At 51.2% G+C, this 13,905-nt stretch overlaps 1 protein-coding gene across 7 annotated transcripts in view; it reads left to right on the top strand.

The window, feature by feature from the left end:
• The window catches only part of Adamts10 (ADAM metallopeptidase with thrombospondin type 1 motif 10), a 31,605-nt gene that overhangs the window by 13,672 nt on the left and 4,028 nt on the right, over positions 1 to 13,905 (top strand). Inside the window, exons 6-22 of one of the 7 annotated variants that reach the window (XM_057771210.1) lie at positions 439 to 522; positions 624 to 769; positions 1,431 to 1,492; positions 1,573 to 1,678; positions 1,768 to 1,914; positions 2,052 to 2,193; positions 6,938 to 7,045; positions 7,382 to 7,527; positions 7,622 to 7,685; positions 8,998 to 9,100; positions 9,366 to 9,499; positions 9,601 to 9,724; positions 12,186 to 12,266; positions 12,356 to 12,519; positions 12,613 to 12,739; positions 12,837 to 12,962; positions 13,561 to 13,700. In XM_057771210.1, the coding sequence (XP_057627193.1) occupies positions 439 to 522; positions 624 to 769; positions 1,431 to 1,492; positions 1,573 to 1,678; positions 1,768 to 1,914; positions 2,052 to 2,193; positions 6,938 to 7,045; positions 7,382 to 7,527; positions 7,622 to 7,685; positions 8,998 to 9,100; positions 9,366 to 9,499; positions 9,601 to 9,724; positions 12,186 to 12,266; positions 12,356 to 12,519; positions 12,613 to 12,739; positions 12,837 to 12,962; positions 13,561 to 13,571 (1,875 nt within the window). In that variant the 3' untranslated portion in view covers positions 13,572 to 13,700. Of the gene's footprint in view, positions 1 to 433; positions 523 to 623; positions 770 to 1,430; positions 1,493 to 1,572; positions 1,679 to 1,767; positions 1,915 to 2,051; positions 2,194 to 6,937; positions 7,046 to 7,381; positions 7,528 to 7,621; positions 7,686 to 8,997; positions 9,101 to 9,365; positions 9,500 to 9,600; positions 9,725 to 12,185; positions 12,267 to 12,355; positions 12,520 to 12,612; positions 12,740 to 12,832; positions 12,963 to 13,560; positions 13,766 to 13,905 lie in introns of those variants that run through there. The other 6 variants (XM_057771209.1, XM_057771206.1, XM_057771208.1 and 3 more) reach the window with 6 other exon arrangements.

Raw genomic sequence — 13,905 nt, forward strand, 5'->3', positions numbered from 1 at the left:
GCCAATTCTGTTGACAGAGGTTTCTGTCCTGCCGAGTCCTGCAGCTGTTCAGTCCCAAAGAAATACACAGAAGTCTACTACATTAATTATAAACTGGTTGGCCTGTTAGCTCAGGCTTCTTATTAACTAACTCTTACATCTTACATTAACCCATTACTCTTGTCTATGTCAGCCATGTGACTTGGTACCTTTCATCAGTGAGGCATTCTCATCTTGCTTCTTCTGCATCTCAGTGATGGCTGAAGACTGACTCTTTCCTCTTCCCAGAATTCTCCTGTTCTCATCACCCCACCTCTACTTCCTGCCTGGCTACTGGCCAATCAGCATCTTATTAAAATAATGCAAGTGACAGGATAAAAGACCATTGTTCCACAGCATTGTCCTTTACTGTTCTGGGCTCCTCTTAAGACTTGGTCTCTCTTGTTTCTTGGAGGTCAGGTTGCCAAACTTTTCCAGGACTCGAGTCTGGGAAACATCGTCAACATCCTCGTCACCCGCCTTATCCTGCTCACAGAGGACCAGGTGTGGTATCCGGGATGTGTTTCGCCCTTTATCTACACCATTGCTGCCTGATGTCTCCGGGGTGGTGGGGCATCCATGCACCTCAATCTTCCCATCCCCAGCCCACCCTGGAGATCACCCACCATGCTGGGAAGTCACTGGACAGCTTCTGTAAGTGGCAGAAATCCATCGTGAGTCACAGTGGCCATGGCAACGCCATCCCAGAGAACGGTGTGGCCAACCATGACACAGCTGTGCTTATCACACGGTAAGGAGCAGGGAGACCTCAAGGGCTGAGGCCAATGGAGCAGGTGGAAAAAGGATCATTAGAGTCCAAAGAGGGGTACAGCTGGAGGTGGAGGATGGAAGGAACTGGAAACCAAGGAGAACCTGAAAATGGGAAGCTGACATTTGAGCCCTAACCACCCACTCCTTCATTAAGTCACTCAGTAATTTATTGTCAGCACCCTAAGACCAGCTGATTGGTTCCATGGGGGGTACAGCATGAGGCTCAGGCATGATTCGACCCCCAGAGCCAGTCATGGCAACCCAGCACTGGAGAAAGTAGGAGGATCAGGAGTTTAGGGTCAGCCTGGACTTCATGAGACCTTGTCTGGGATAGGTGGTAGGCATGAATATAGTTCAAGTGATAGAGTCCTTGAATAGCATCCATGAAGCCCTGGGTTTAATCTCCAGTGCCCTAGAAAACCATGTTATATAAGTATACACTTCAAATACTAGCACTTAGGAGGTAGAGGTGAGGTGGAGAGATCAATAGCTCGGGGTCATCCTTGGCTATATGGAGAGTTCAAGTTCATCCGGGGCCACAAAAGACCTTGCAGCAAACCCTCACACTGTCCTCCCCAGAAGTGATGACTCTGGCATCAGCCTGGGGGGCCACCAAACCTCTCCGCCATCTGTTTCCACAGCTATGACATCTGCATCTACAAGAACAAACCCTGCGGCACTCTGGGTATGGAGTCCGTCAGTGGTAGGCACCGTGGAGGGTGGACAGAACCTAGCCAGCACAACCCTGAGTCCCTTGACCCCTCCCACATTCCCGTTTCCCAGGCCTGGCCCCTGTGGGTGGGATGTGTGAGCGTGAGAGGAGTTGCAGTATCAATGAAGATATCGGCCTGGCCACGGCATTCACCATTGCCCATGAGATCGGGCACACGTGAGGCCAGGGAACACGGGGTAGAGGAGGGTGAGAGGAGCTGGGTGGGTTCCCTCACGGCCTAGAGGAACTGACATCCCTCTCCTCAGATTTGGCATGAATCACGATGGTGTGGGGAATGGCTGCGGGGCCCGTGGTCAGGACCCAGCAAAGCTCATGGCTGCCCACATTACCATGAAGACTAATCCGTTCGTGTGGTCTTCGTGCAGTCGAGACTACATCACCAGCTTTCTGGAGTGAGCCACATCGCCTGCTCAGTGGGGGCGCAGTCATGTTGCGGGAGCTGACTCCCCCAACCCACCTAGTTGGGAATAACCCTGTGGTCATGGCCTTGCAGTCCCTTGGCGTTATAGCTGTTTTCTTGTTATCACAGCTCGGGCCTGGGGCTTTGCCTGAATAACCGGCCTCCCAGACAGGACTTCGTGTACCCGACGGTGGCTCCCGGCCAGGCCTACGACGCTGATGAGCAGTGCCGATTCCAGCATGGAGTCAAATCGCGTCAGTGTAAATACGGGGTAGAGAGAGCCTTCCTGCTTTCCTTCCTGGGTAGGGGAGGTGGCCACAGGGTGGGAAGCTTCCCCCGGACACCCTCCCGGGGAAGCAAAGGGAAAGGAGTGAAACGAAGCCCCTACTCCCAGAGTGTATCCAGATGCCAAGCAGATCAAAAAGGACTGAGAGTGTGATACTCAGAATCATCCTGGGTCTGGGGGAGGAAGTCAGTCAGGAAAGGGCTTGCTTTGCCAGCCTGAGGTCCCGAGTTTGATCAGCAGAACAATATATAAGCTGGGGGTGGTGTTTACAAAGCCAGCACTGGGGAGTCCGGAGCCTGGGGATCTCCTGGTGCCCACTGCCCCAGATACATTCCAGTTTCAGTAAGAAACCTTATTTCAAAGAAGCTGGACAACTCCTAAGGAGCAATAGCCAAGGTTGACCTCTGGCCGCAACATGCATGTGGGTCGCTCACCCTTGGGCTTGCCAGCACTCACATGCATGCAGAGGATGGGATGACTTACGTGTCCAGACAGTTAATCTGAGCACTGGACTAGGGAGAGCCCCCTTCTGTTCCACACAAAAATTTACTTGAGGACTATAGCAACACCAGGTTCTAAGGTCTCTAGGCAGTCCTGAGCAACATGTCCAGGCTTCTTGATGGCAATAGTTTCCCTAGAGATGGGGCTGTCTACTTTACTAGGTGATGAACTAGAGAGAGCCTTCCAGGGACTCTGACCAACTGTGTCTTCCCTGAGGTTCAGACTCTCAAAGTTTCATCTTGGCATCAATAAGGGAGCTGGGACAAGGGTAGGGGTGTGGCACACACCTTAACCTCAACACACAGAAGGCAGAGGTGATGGATCTCTGTGAGTTTGAAGTCAGCCTGCTTGTCTGACTTCATAACAAGTTCCAGACCTTCCAGTGCTATATACAGTGAGACCCTGTCTCAAAATTATGAGCTGAATAACTGGGAAGATGGCTTGGTGAGAAAGAACACCGGCTACATAAACACAAGTGTCTGAGTTCAAACGCCAGCACCCATGTGCAAAAAACTGGGTGAATCCGTGTACCTATCCCTAGTACCCATAGTGCTGTGGGAGGTGGGGACAGGAGACGCCTTGTCTCAAGTGATTAAGGGAGAAAGTGCTACTGTGACACACCAGGAGAAAAGAATGAACTAGGGTGCAGGGGAGCCCACTCCCAGCTCCCCCACAACTCCTGAGGGCTGAAGAGCTGCTGCCTTCACACTCTGGTGACAGGTGAGCCAGTCAGCTCCTCCTCTGCTCCGATCCTTTTTCCCAATCACACTCTGACCCCTTTCAGCCTTGGTTCTGACCCCAGCCCAGCTCCACACTCTTCACCCGTCACCTGTGTTTACACAGCTAGTCCCATGATGACTACAGAGGAGCAGGTGTCTGTCCAGCCACTCCTCGCTTCCTCTCACCAGAAGACCAAGAAATACACGCTGAAGCAAGAGCTATTGACTCGGTGGTTTTGAGAGCCCACATGGCAACTCACAACTATCTGTAACTCCGGTGACAGGGAATCTGACACCCTTACACATACATATATGTAGGCAAGATTCCAATGTACATCAAAGAAACAAAAGGAAATAGGGTCTTACTACATAGCCCTGGTTGACCTGGAACTTGCTGTGTAGGTCAGGCCGGCCTCACACCAACAGCCACTGTGCACTGCCAGGTATTTTTTACTCTTGCCCCACCCCCAACAGTGATTTGGCTGGTCACCACAGAACCTTTTTAGTAAACCTGAACCCACCTCTAATGTCTTTTGTGTCCTGGAACTTAACATGGTCGTAGCTGATGCTTACCGAGCACTTGGTATGTGCTAAGCACGCTGCAGCGTCATTTAAACTCCCAATAAATCTACTATCCCGAGCACCAGATGAAGAGCCGGCAGGGCCGTGTATCCGACCAGAACTGCAAGGATGCGAGCAGCTGCACTCTGCGTGTGTACTTTGAGCTCCCTTTTAAGTCAGCCTTTTGCTTCAGTGTTTACGTTTTTCTTGTATGTAATATGTGAAAGACACACATGCGTGTGGAAGCCAGAGGACTGCCTGTGGGAGTCAGATCTGCCATAGACTCCAAGAATCAAACTCGGGTTGTCAGGGTGCTTTTACCCACTGAGACATTGAGCCAGCACAGGTATCTCTCTGTCCCTATCTCCCAATATCTTTCTCTCTTTTAGATTTACTTGTCTTGTGTGTCTGCATGCATGTGTGAGCATGCACGGATGACTGGGGGCCTTGGAGCTAGACTTGCTGGTGTTTGTGAGCTGGGATCTCGACTCTGATCCTCAAAATCAGCATCCACTGTTGTTAACTGCTGACCCCTCTCTGCCCCAGCATCCGACCCCTCCGCCCCCAGACCACTCTTTGACTTTATATTAAAAAGGACATTGTTGAGAGGAACTGTCAGACTAGCAGGCTGGAGCTGGGACCGGCAATATGTTTAAACTGAACCATTTATTTATTTGCTTTTTGAAGCAAGTTCTTTCGTTGGCTGGACCCCACCTGTCAGGCAGGCCACCAAGCCCCAGGGATCCGCCCACATCCATCTGTCTTTTTTCTCCATGTATGTTTGCACCTGGTCTCTGCAGAGGTCAGAAGACAACGTTGGAGACACTGTGGGTGCTGGGACCGAACCCCAGGCCCTCTGCAAGAGTAGCGAGTGTTTTTCGCTGCTGAGCATCCCCGGCTCCCTCACTTGGCTTATACCCTAGGTTCTGGGGAGTCAGACTCAGGTCCTGATGCTTCTGTGGCGAACACTGACTACGTATCTGTATGTCCACCACATGCAGTCCCCACACCTTGAACCTTTTATGTTTGGGGGGAAATATCTTTCTGGCATAACAGAAAATCATTTACTGCATGAAAATTGGTTGATAGGAGCTGGGGTTGAGTTGGTAGCAAGCTTGCCTAGTATGTATGAAGTCTGGCTTCTGTCTATCCTAGCATTTGTGAGGTGAAAAGTCAGGAGTTCAAGGTCATCCTTGGCTACACGTCAGATGAAGGCCAGCCTGGGCTACAGAAGAGCCTTTCTCAATAAGAATATTAGGTTGATATATGTGAAGAATTTAGCTCCTGGTCACAGGTTATCTGTGTCCATTGTTAATCCAATCAGAGGACATTTATGTAAATGATCTCACTGATATTGTCAGAAGCAGCCGTTAGACTGGCCATCTTATAAATGCTAAAACAGGCCCAGAGAAAGCGGTGAGATGCAAGTCAGTGCAAAGTTGAAATCTGGAGTGACATAAGAGATTTTACATTTACAACAATGCCTCCTTGTGGAGTGGAGGCCAAAAGCAACACTGGAATAAGTATCCCTTAAGGAGTCTCAGAAGAGGGGTTGAAGCTGGAATGGTTTGCTTTGTTTGTTTGTTTGTTTTTCGAGACAGGGTTTCTCTGTGTAGCCTTGGCTGTCGCCCTGGACATTCTGTAGACCAGGTTGGCCTCAAACTCACAGCGAGCTGCCTGCCTCTCTCTCCCAAGCGCTGGGATTAAAGGTGTGCACCACCACTGCCCAGCCTGGCTTGACACTTTATGTGTGGCCGTGATGCAAGGCAGGTGAAGCCGGAAAAGCTGGCACATCCCTGTGAGTGGCACCAGTCAGGGATTCTTTGGAGAGGGTGTTGTTGAGGAGTGTTTAGGGTTGAGGGGAGCTGGGCCTAGAAGGCCTCTTACAGCCATTGCTTAGTTCAAACCCAAGTTTCTCGTTGGCCTGGAACTCAGGAATTGGCTTGGAAGGGATCTGCTGAAAGGGGATTACTGATGAACCCTTGGATGGCGAGATTCTGAGAGGGAACGTGAGACGTGGCCGTATCTGAGTCTGGTGGTGCTTCTCAGCCTTCCTAAAGCTGCAAACAAACCCTTTAATACAGTTCTTCATGTTGTGGTGACTGACCCCCAGTCATAAAATTATTTTCATTGCTGCTTCATAACTAATGTTGCTACTGTTATGAATCATAATGTAAATATCTGATTGCAGGATTCCTGTGAAAGAGTCATTCAACACCCTCCCCTGGGGTCGTGACCCACAGGTTGAGAACCACTGACCTAAAGGGTTAGAACAGTTTTCTGGGGTTGCTTTGGTTTTGTGTGACAAATGCCTCAGCCTGGGCCTGCCACACACACTCACTCATTGCTGGGGGGAAAATGACAGCTGAAACTCTTGCCCTGAGCTAGCCCTGACTTTTCAAATTGTTCTCTCCTGAGTTGTTCCACTGGTCCAATAGAGGAAGTGAAAATCCTTCTTGTCTTCCATAGTAGCTCCCAGATTTTGGAAGGACCTGAATAAGTAAAATACGGCACCTACTTCAAAGATCTGAGTTAGACTAGGCTGTCCCACAGAAGTGCTGTTACATCTAGCTAGTAGCCATATCTCCTTTTCTGTAAAATTACATTTATTTCTTTTGGGTGTGTTTATTCCATTGCATGTGTGTGGTCAGAGGACACCTTTCAGGAACTGTTCCTTCTACCGTGTAGATCCTGGGAATTGAACTCAGGTGTTAAGACTTGGCAGGAGGGATCTTGTCTTTCTACTTCTTGGTTTTCTTACACTGAAATAGGGGTCACAATGCCCAAAGAAGTCTTTGTAGTAAGAGTAAGTGTTCATTCGTACTGACAGAAGAGAAGTGTCAGGCCATGATCCTAAAGGGGGATCATTAAGACCCAGGAGGGTACTGGGTCCCCCAAGGCGTGCCTGTGGGGGACGATGGGCCTGAGAGGTCTCCTCCCTTCTGCAGGAGGTCTGCAGCGAACTGTGGTGCCTGAGCAAGAGCAATCGGTGCATCACCAATAGCATCCCAGCTGCTGAAGGAACACTGTGCCAAACACACACCATCGACAAAGGGGTGAGCACCGCCTAAGAGCTTTCCCCTGGGCCCTGCCTGCCCAGCTTGAGGCCACAGTCCCTGGCAGCTTAAGCCATGCCCCTCACATTTGTTTAGTAGGCCCTGGTACTGTTTCTACCTAAGCTGTGTCTATTAACATGCCTCTGGATTCAAGCTGTGATCCAGTGTGTCAGACACCCTGGCTTCAGATCCAGCCCTTCCTCATGTCACACACCCCCAATTCCAGAGAGGACTGTGCCTGTAATTTGGGGGATGGTAGACCGAGAAGAGGCATTGAACCCAGAGCTTTGCAAAGTCACACTCACCCCTTTTCCTCCCCTCCCCCTTTTCACCCAGTGGTGCTACAAACGTGTGTGTGTCCCCTTTGGGTCTCGACCAGAGGGTGTGGATGGGGCCTGGGGCCCGTGGACTCCGTGGGGCGACTGCAGCAGGTCATGTGGTGGTGGTGTGTCATCCTCCAGTCGGCACTGTGACAGCCCCAGGTCAGCCCTCGGGATCCGCCCCCAACAGCGAGGCCACCCACAGCATCCATCGCCCACCGCCTCATCCCTCTCCACTGTCCCCTGTTCCTTCCAGGCCGACCATTGGGGGCAAGTACTGTCTGGGCGAGAGGCGGAGGCACCGGTCCTGCAACACTGATGTGAGTTCTCCGTGGTCCTGCCCCAGCCACCCTTCCTTCCCACCACCCTACCACCCCCATCCTATCCCCCTCCCTCCAGCCTAGCCCCTCCCCTTCTCCAAATACAGTTTAGTGTCTTCCCCTTTGCAGCTCAGTTCCCCCCGGAATCAAGACCCTACTACTCATTGTCATCCCTCAAAGCCTGAGTGAACTTTGTCACCAAGCCAGCATCCTTCCGAAGCCCATCTTGAGTGTCCCCCTCATCACAGTTGCCCTCTGGAGCATCCCACTGGTTCCTCCTTAAATGTTAGGGTTCCCTCTGGCTAAAGATGACTCTAGGCCGGGCGGTGGTGGCGCACGCCTTTAATCCCAGCACTCGGGAGGCAGACGCAGGCGGATCTCTGTGAGTTCGAGACCAGCCTGGTCTACAAGAGCTAGTTCCAGGACAGGCTCCAAAACCACAGAGAAACCCTGTCTCGAAAAACAAAAAAAAAAAAAAAAAAAAATAATAATAATAATAATAATAATAATAATAAATAAAATAAAGATGGCTCTATTGCCTACTCATGGAGATGTTTAGGTGTTCAGGTCACCGAATCAGAAGGGATGCTCAGACATCAGGGAGAGCTTTGAGAAGGAGCAGTGGCCTCTGTGGCCCCCTGCATAGAGTTTACCAGAGAGAGCATCTACATACCACTCACATTCAAAATAATTTAGTCCTTTTCTGCAAACCAGCTCCATCCTGTCTCAAGAAAAGTTTAAACTCAGAACCCAGGCATCTACCCCCAGCTCAGCCGTAACTTAGTGAATCACGCAGGTCCCATCTCATAAGCCAGGTACAGTGGTATGTGCCTATGATTCTAGCACTTGGCTGAGGCAGGAGGATTTCGAGTTTGAGGCCAGCTCAGCTTATCTACAGCAAGAGCCTGCCTGAAAAATAAATCCATAGGGGCTGGGAAGATGGTTCACTTAGTAAAGTAAATCCATAGGGGCTGGGAAGATGGTTCACTTAGTAAAGTAAATCCATAGGGGCTGGGAAGATGGTTCACTTAGTAAAGTAAATCCACAGGGGCTGGGAAGATGGTTCACTTAGTAAAGTAAATCCATAGGGGCTGGGAAGATGGTTCACTTAGCAAACTGCCTGAGCGCAAATATGAGGACCAAATTCAGTTGTGCAGCGCCCAGACGTGAACCCGAATATTCACACACACACACACACACACACACACACACACACACCTTCGTGGCTACCATGGGTCATCCATCCTCACCTGGACTCCTACCACTCTGAGCAACACTTCTTACCCTGACTTCTTCCTCACACCTGCCCCAGGACTGTCCCCCTGGCTCCCAGGACTTCAGAGAAATGCAGTGCTCTGAATTTGACAGCGTTCCTTTCCGTGGAAAGTTCTACACGTGGAAGACGTATCGCGGAGGTGAGTGAGCTTCCCAGAGGCCCTGGAACCCCTGAGGATGGCAGAAGTTGGCTTATAGGTTCACAGCGTCTCATCTTCTGCCCAAGGAAAGAATGATATAACTCGGTCCTTGATACAACTCAATGGTACTTTATATGTAGGGGGAATCCCTATTCCTCGGCCCATGGTGTCAAGTCTGGGGTCTGTTGCTCTTGTCCTTACCTCCCCTCAGGCAGGGAGTTCCAGGGTGACCTGGCTCCAGGTCTGATGGGGCCATGCCCCCCAGGGGGCGTGAAGGCCTGTTCACTGACTTGCCTAGCAGAAGGCTTCAACTTTTACACGGAGAGAGCAGCAGCTGTGGTGGATGGTACACCCTGCCGCCCTGACACCGTGGACATCTGTGTCAGCGGCGAGTGCAAGGTACAGGAGACTCCAGGGAGGAGGAAAGAGAGGTTGGGGAGAAGTTTAGAGGAGGGAGAGGTCTCCACGACGCCATAACCCACCACGGTCTTCCTGTGCAGCATGTGGGCTGTGACCGGGTCCTGGGTTCTGATCTCCGAGAGGACAAATGCCGAGTGTGTGGGGGTGATGGCAGTGCCTGTGAGACCATCGAGGGGGTCTTCAGCCCAGCTTTGCCAGGAAGTGGTAAGAATCCTTGCATCTACTTCCTTCCCATGGCTGGGATCTGTGTTAGCCTCATTATAGAAGCTAAGACCAGTAACTCCTTAGACTTTGGGGATCCTGTAGAATCTGAATTATAGTAGGGTTTTGGGAACCCCAAAGTCCTGGGAGCACAAAATTGTCCCTAATTTTCTTGTTGCTGAGACAAAATACCTCACTAGAAATAAGGAAGATTTCATATGGCTTGCAGTTTTCAGAGACACAGTCCATCATGGTGCTTAGTTCTCTTCTTCCTTTATATGCAGTCTGGTCCTCTAGCCCTGGACCAGTGCTGCCTGTTAGGGTGGACCTTCCCACCTCAGTTAACCCATTCTAAAATATCCACCCAAACACTCCCAGAGACAAAAGCCATTCTAGATCCTGTGACATTCACAGTCCGTGTCATCCCATCGCAGTCATAAGGAAAGGTCTCAGCTACTGGCTTGGGATCTAACTTATAGAAATTCATATGAATTGGGACTAAGGATCCAGATCTCTCCCTTCACCGTCCTGGGGGCTTCAGGATGGTTACAAGGCATCACTTCCCATCCTGTGAGTCATGGGAGGTCTTACTGTCAGGGCTGAGAAAGAGAGTCCCCAGGGAGTAGGGCTGTAGAAGGATGATGGCTCTGAAAGTGTCACAGAGGGATTGTGACCAGGTGATATATGATTGTCAGGGACAACAAGTTGCAGAATGTGTGTGTGTGTCATTCTCTAGGCACGGTTAGATTAGAGGTGGGTTGGTTGGTTGGTTGGTTGGTTGGTTGGTTGGTTGGTTGGTTGGTTCATTGGGCTGGTTTAAGAATAGAGCATTTGGCCAGGCAGTGATAGCACACACCTTTAATCCCAGCACTCGGGAGGAAGAGACAGGTGGATCTCTGTGAGTTCCAGGCCAGCCTGTCTACAAGAGTAAGTTCCAGGACAGCCAGGAAACAACAAAACAACAACAAAAGACTAAAACACCTGGGCTAGGGAGATGCTCAATCAGTATTGTGTTTGTTGTGCAAGCGCAAAATCCTAAGTTTGATTCACTGAACCCACATAAAAAAAGAGATCTGGGCGTGGACCAGATAACTCAATGGTTAAACGCGCTTACTACATAAGCCTAACGATTTCCAGAACCTAAGGTGGAAGGGAAGACCCAGCTGCCAATGTGTGTTGTCCTGATCTACCTACCGACACACACAAAAACACACACCTGAAAACCCATGAACACATCACATAGAATACAGAAAAAAAGATAGAAAGGAGTTAGATTAGAAGTCAGATGGCAGGATGTCTGTCTGCCATTCATGGTTCTGAGATGTGCGGTAGGAAATAGCAAGAGGAGTCAATGTAGGCATCCAGGTGACCTGGGAGAGGCAATAAGCTGTCAACAGAAACAAAAAAGACACTGGGTTGGGAGACAGAATGAAGATCTCATAGGATGTTGAAATGATAAGAGAATGAGGAAAAAGAGGGAAGTCTGAGGGGTTCATAGGCCTAAGAATCCCTGATCCCAACCCCTGGAGCGTCCACAGCACCAAGTGCTCTAGTGGTAAGATACTGACTTGACCTTTAATCCCATCACTAGGGAGGCAGAGGCAAGCCAGCCTGAGTTCAAGGCCAGCCTGGTCTACAGAGTAAGTTCCAGAATAGTCAGGGCTGTTACAAAGAGAAACTGTCTCACAAAACAAAACAAACAAAAAAGACATGGACTAGACTAGGGAACAGAAGTACAACCCAAGGGGAAGGTGATTGTAGGATCCAGCACACAGGACAATGTGGGGGTCCAGGCATAGACGCTAAGAATCTTGGGAGAATGGGTGGGCAAAGCTGTACTGGTCACAGATGGGCAGTCAGTGGTGGCGCCTTATGGTGCTCAAATCTCATTCACCTGTATAGATTGCAGCTTCCATGATACCCTTATCCCTCTGTCTCAGTTCAACCTCGCTGCTCAATGAGGCATGAGGAATTGGATTGACCCATTCTAAGGCAGACAAATTAGGGTTCAAATCCCAGCCAGCCATTTCTTGCCTGTAAACCCCTGGTGAACTGCACAGCTTCCCGGAGCCCCAGCTTTATAATCTGTAAATGAACTCAGTGAGAGGGGCAGATGGTTTGGTCAGTAACGTGCAAGCAAGGGAATTTAAATTTGATCCCCAGGACCCACATGTGGAAGGAGAAAACAGACTCCTTAAAATTTCCCTCCAGTCTACACACACATGGTACTCGTACATCTGCCCCCCTCTCTCTCGCGCGTGCGCACGCGCGCACACACGGGTGGGGGGGGGGAGAACATGATGGTTCCATACTTCGTAAGGTCCAGATGAATTTGCCATGATAGAAGCTCTAAGCATGTAGCATGAGATGGCTAGCTGCAGCCCTAAGTGCGAGCGATGAGGGAGAGGGACGCAGGGGCGAGTGGAGGCAGACTGAGGGATGACAGCGGAACTCCACCACCCAGGGTATGAGGACGTCGTCTGGATCCCCAAAGGCTCCGTCCACATTTTCATCCAATATCTGAACCTGTCCCTTAGCCACCTGGGTAAGTAAGATGGGATGAGAATTGTGATTCCGTGGGAGTTGGAGGGCAGGCAGAGTGACTTCACTTCTGACCCATGTGCTCTACCTCAGCCCTAAAAGGGGACCAAGAATCTCTGCTACTGGAGGGGCTACCTGGGACCCCCCAACCTCACCGCCTTCCCTTGGCTGGGACCACCTTTCATCTACGTCAGGGTCCAGATCAGGCCCAGAGCCTAGAAGCCCTGGGGCCCATTAATGCATCTCTCATCGTCATGGTAACAAGCTGGGGGCAAAGTCCAGGAGTACCTGAGTGTCCTGTGGGGATGGGAAGTCCATGACACGGCAATGGCTGTTCCCTGTACCCGCAGGTGCTGGCCCAGGCAGAGCTGCCTGCCCTCCACTACCGCTTCAACGCGCCCATTGCCCGGGATGCGCTGCCTCCCTACTCCTGGCACTACGCCCCCTGGACCAAGTGCTCAGCCCAGTGCGCAGGCGGTGAGGCCAGAGTGTGGGCCCGGGACCAGCACGGCAGCCACCCTGAGCACCTCTGGGCTGGCCAGGACTGAGAGAGCTCCTCCCTTCCCCCAGGCAGCCAGGTTCAAGTGGTGGAGTGCCGAAATCAGCTGGACAGCTCAGCGGTGGCCCCGCACTACTGCAGCGCCCACAGCAAATTACCTAAGCGGCAGCGTGCCTGCAACACAGAACCGTGCCCGCCAGAGTAAGTGCGCAAGGTGGGAGTGATCTCTGCAGTCATACACATGTTTGCACACAGACACACATATAAAAAAAGTCCTTTAAAATTTTAAATAACACACACACAGGGACTGAGAAAATGGCCCAGTTGATGTGTCACAAGTGCCTGTGTCATAAGAGGATACCCAAGCAAAAACGTGGGCATGGTGGCAGGTACCTAACCGTAGCTTAGGAGGAGAGGGTGGAGACAGAGGATCCCTGGAACTGGAATGGCAGCCAGGCTAGCCAGTCAGTGAGCTCCGTTCATTGAGACCTGCTATCTTTAAAAAAAGACGAGGTGGGGGTGGCATAGGATGACGCTCAAGGTCACCTCTAGCGCTCCAAGTGCACACATGCGCATACACACACATGTACAAACATACATACACCAAAAAAGGAACTGAAGTACTGAATCGTTCTGCACCTGAGTTGTCATGCACTGTAGACAAGCTTGTAGCACAAGAAATGGGTTCTCCTTAGAGCCCTCCCTCCTACCTGAAGTCTGGATACAGGGTAATGGTGATCTCTGACGGGGAGCTGCCCTGCCGTGTGCACCACTCAGACCCATTGCTCCACCCTCACAGTTGGGTTGTAGGAAACTGGTCACGGTGCAGCCGCAGCTGTGACGCTGGGGTGCGAAGCCGCTCGGTGGTGTGCCAGCGCCGGGTGTCTGCTGCCGAGGAGAAAGCCCTAGATGACAGTGCCTGTCCACAGCCACGCCCACCTGTGCTGGAGGCCTGCCAGGGCCCCATGTGCCCTCCCGAGTGGGCAGCCCTGGAATGGTCTGAGGTCAGCTTCCACCTTTCTCCCCACCCAACCCACTCTCAGTACGGAAGGCGCACAGGAACTGGGCTGTTTGTGTGGAAAAGCTGCCGAAGCAACCTTGCCCCAAGCCCCACTGTTACCATGATCAACAGAGGTGCATTGTG

This window comes from Chionomys nivalis, chromosome 6, assembly GCF_950005125.1.
Source record: "Chionomys nivalis chromosome 6, mChiNiv1.1, whole genome shotgun sequence".
Taxonomy (NCBI): domain Eukaryota; kingdom Metazoa; phylum Chordata; class Mammalia; order Rodentia; family Cricetidae; genus Chionomys; species Chionomys nivalis.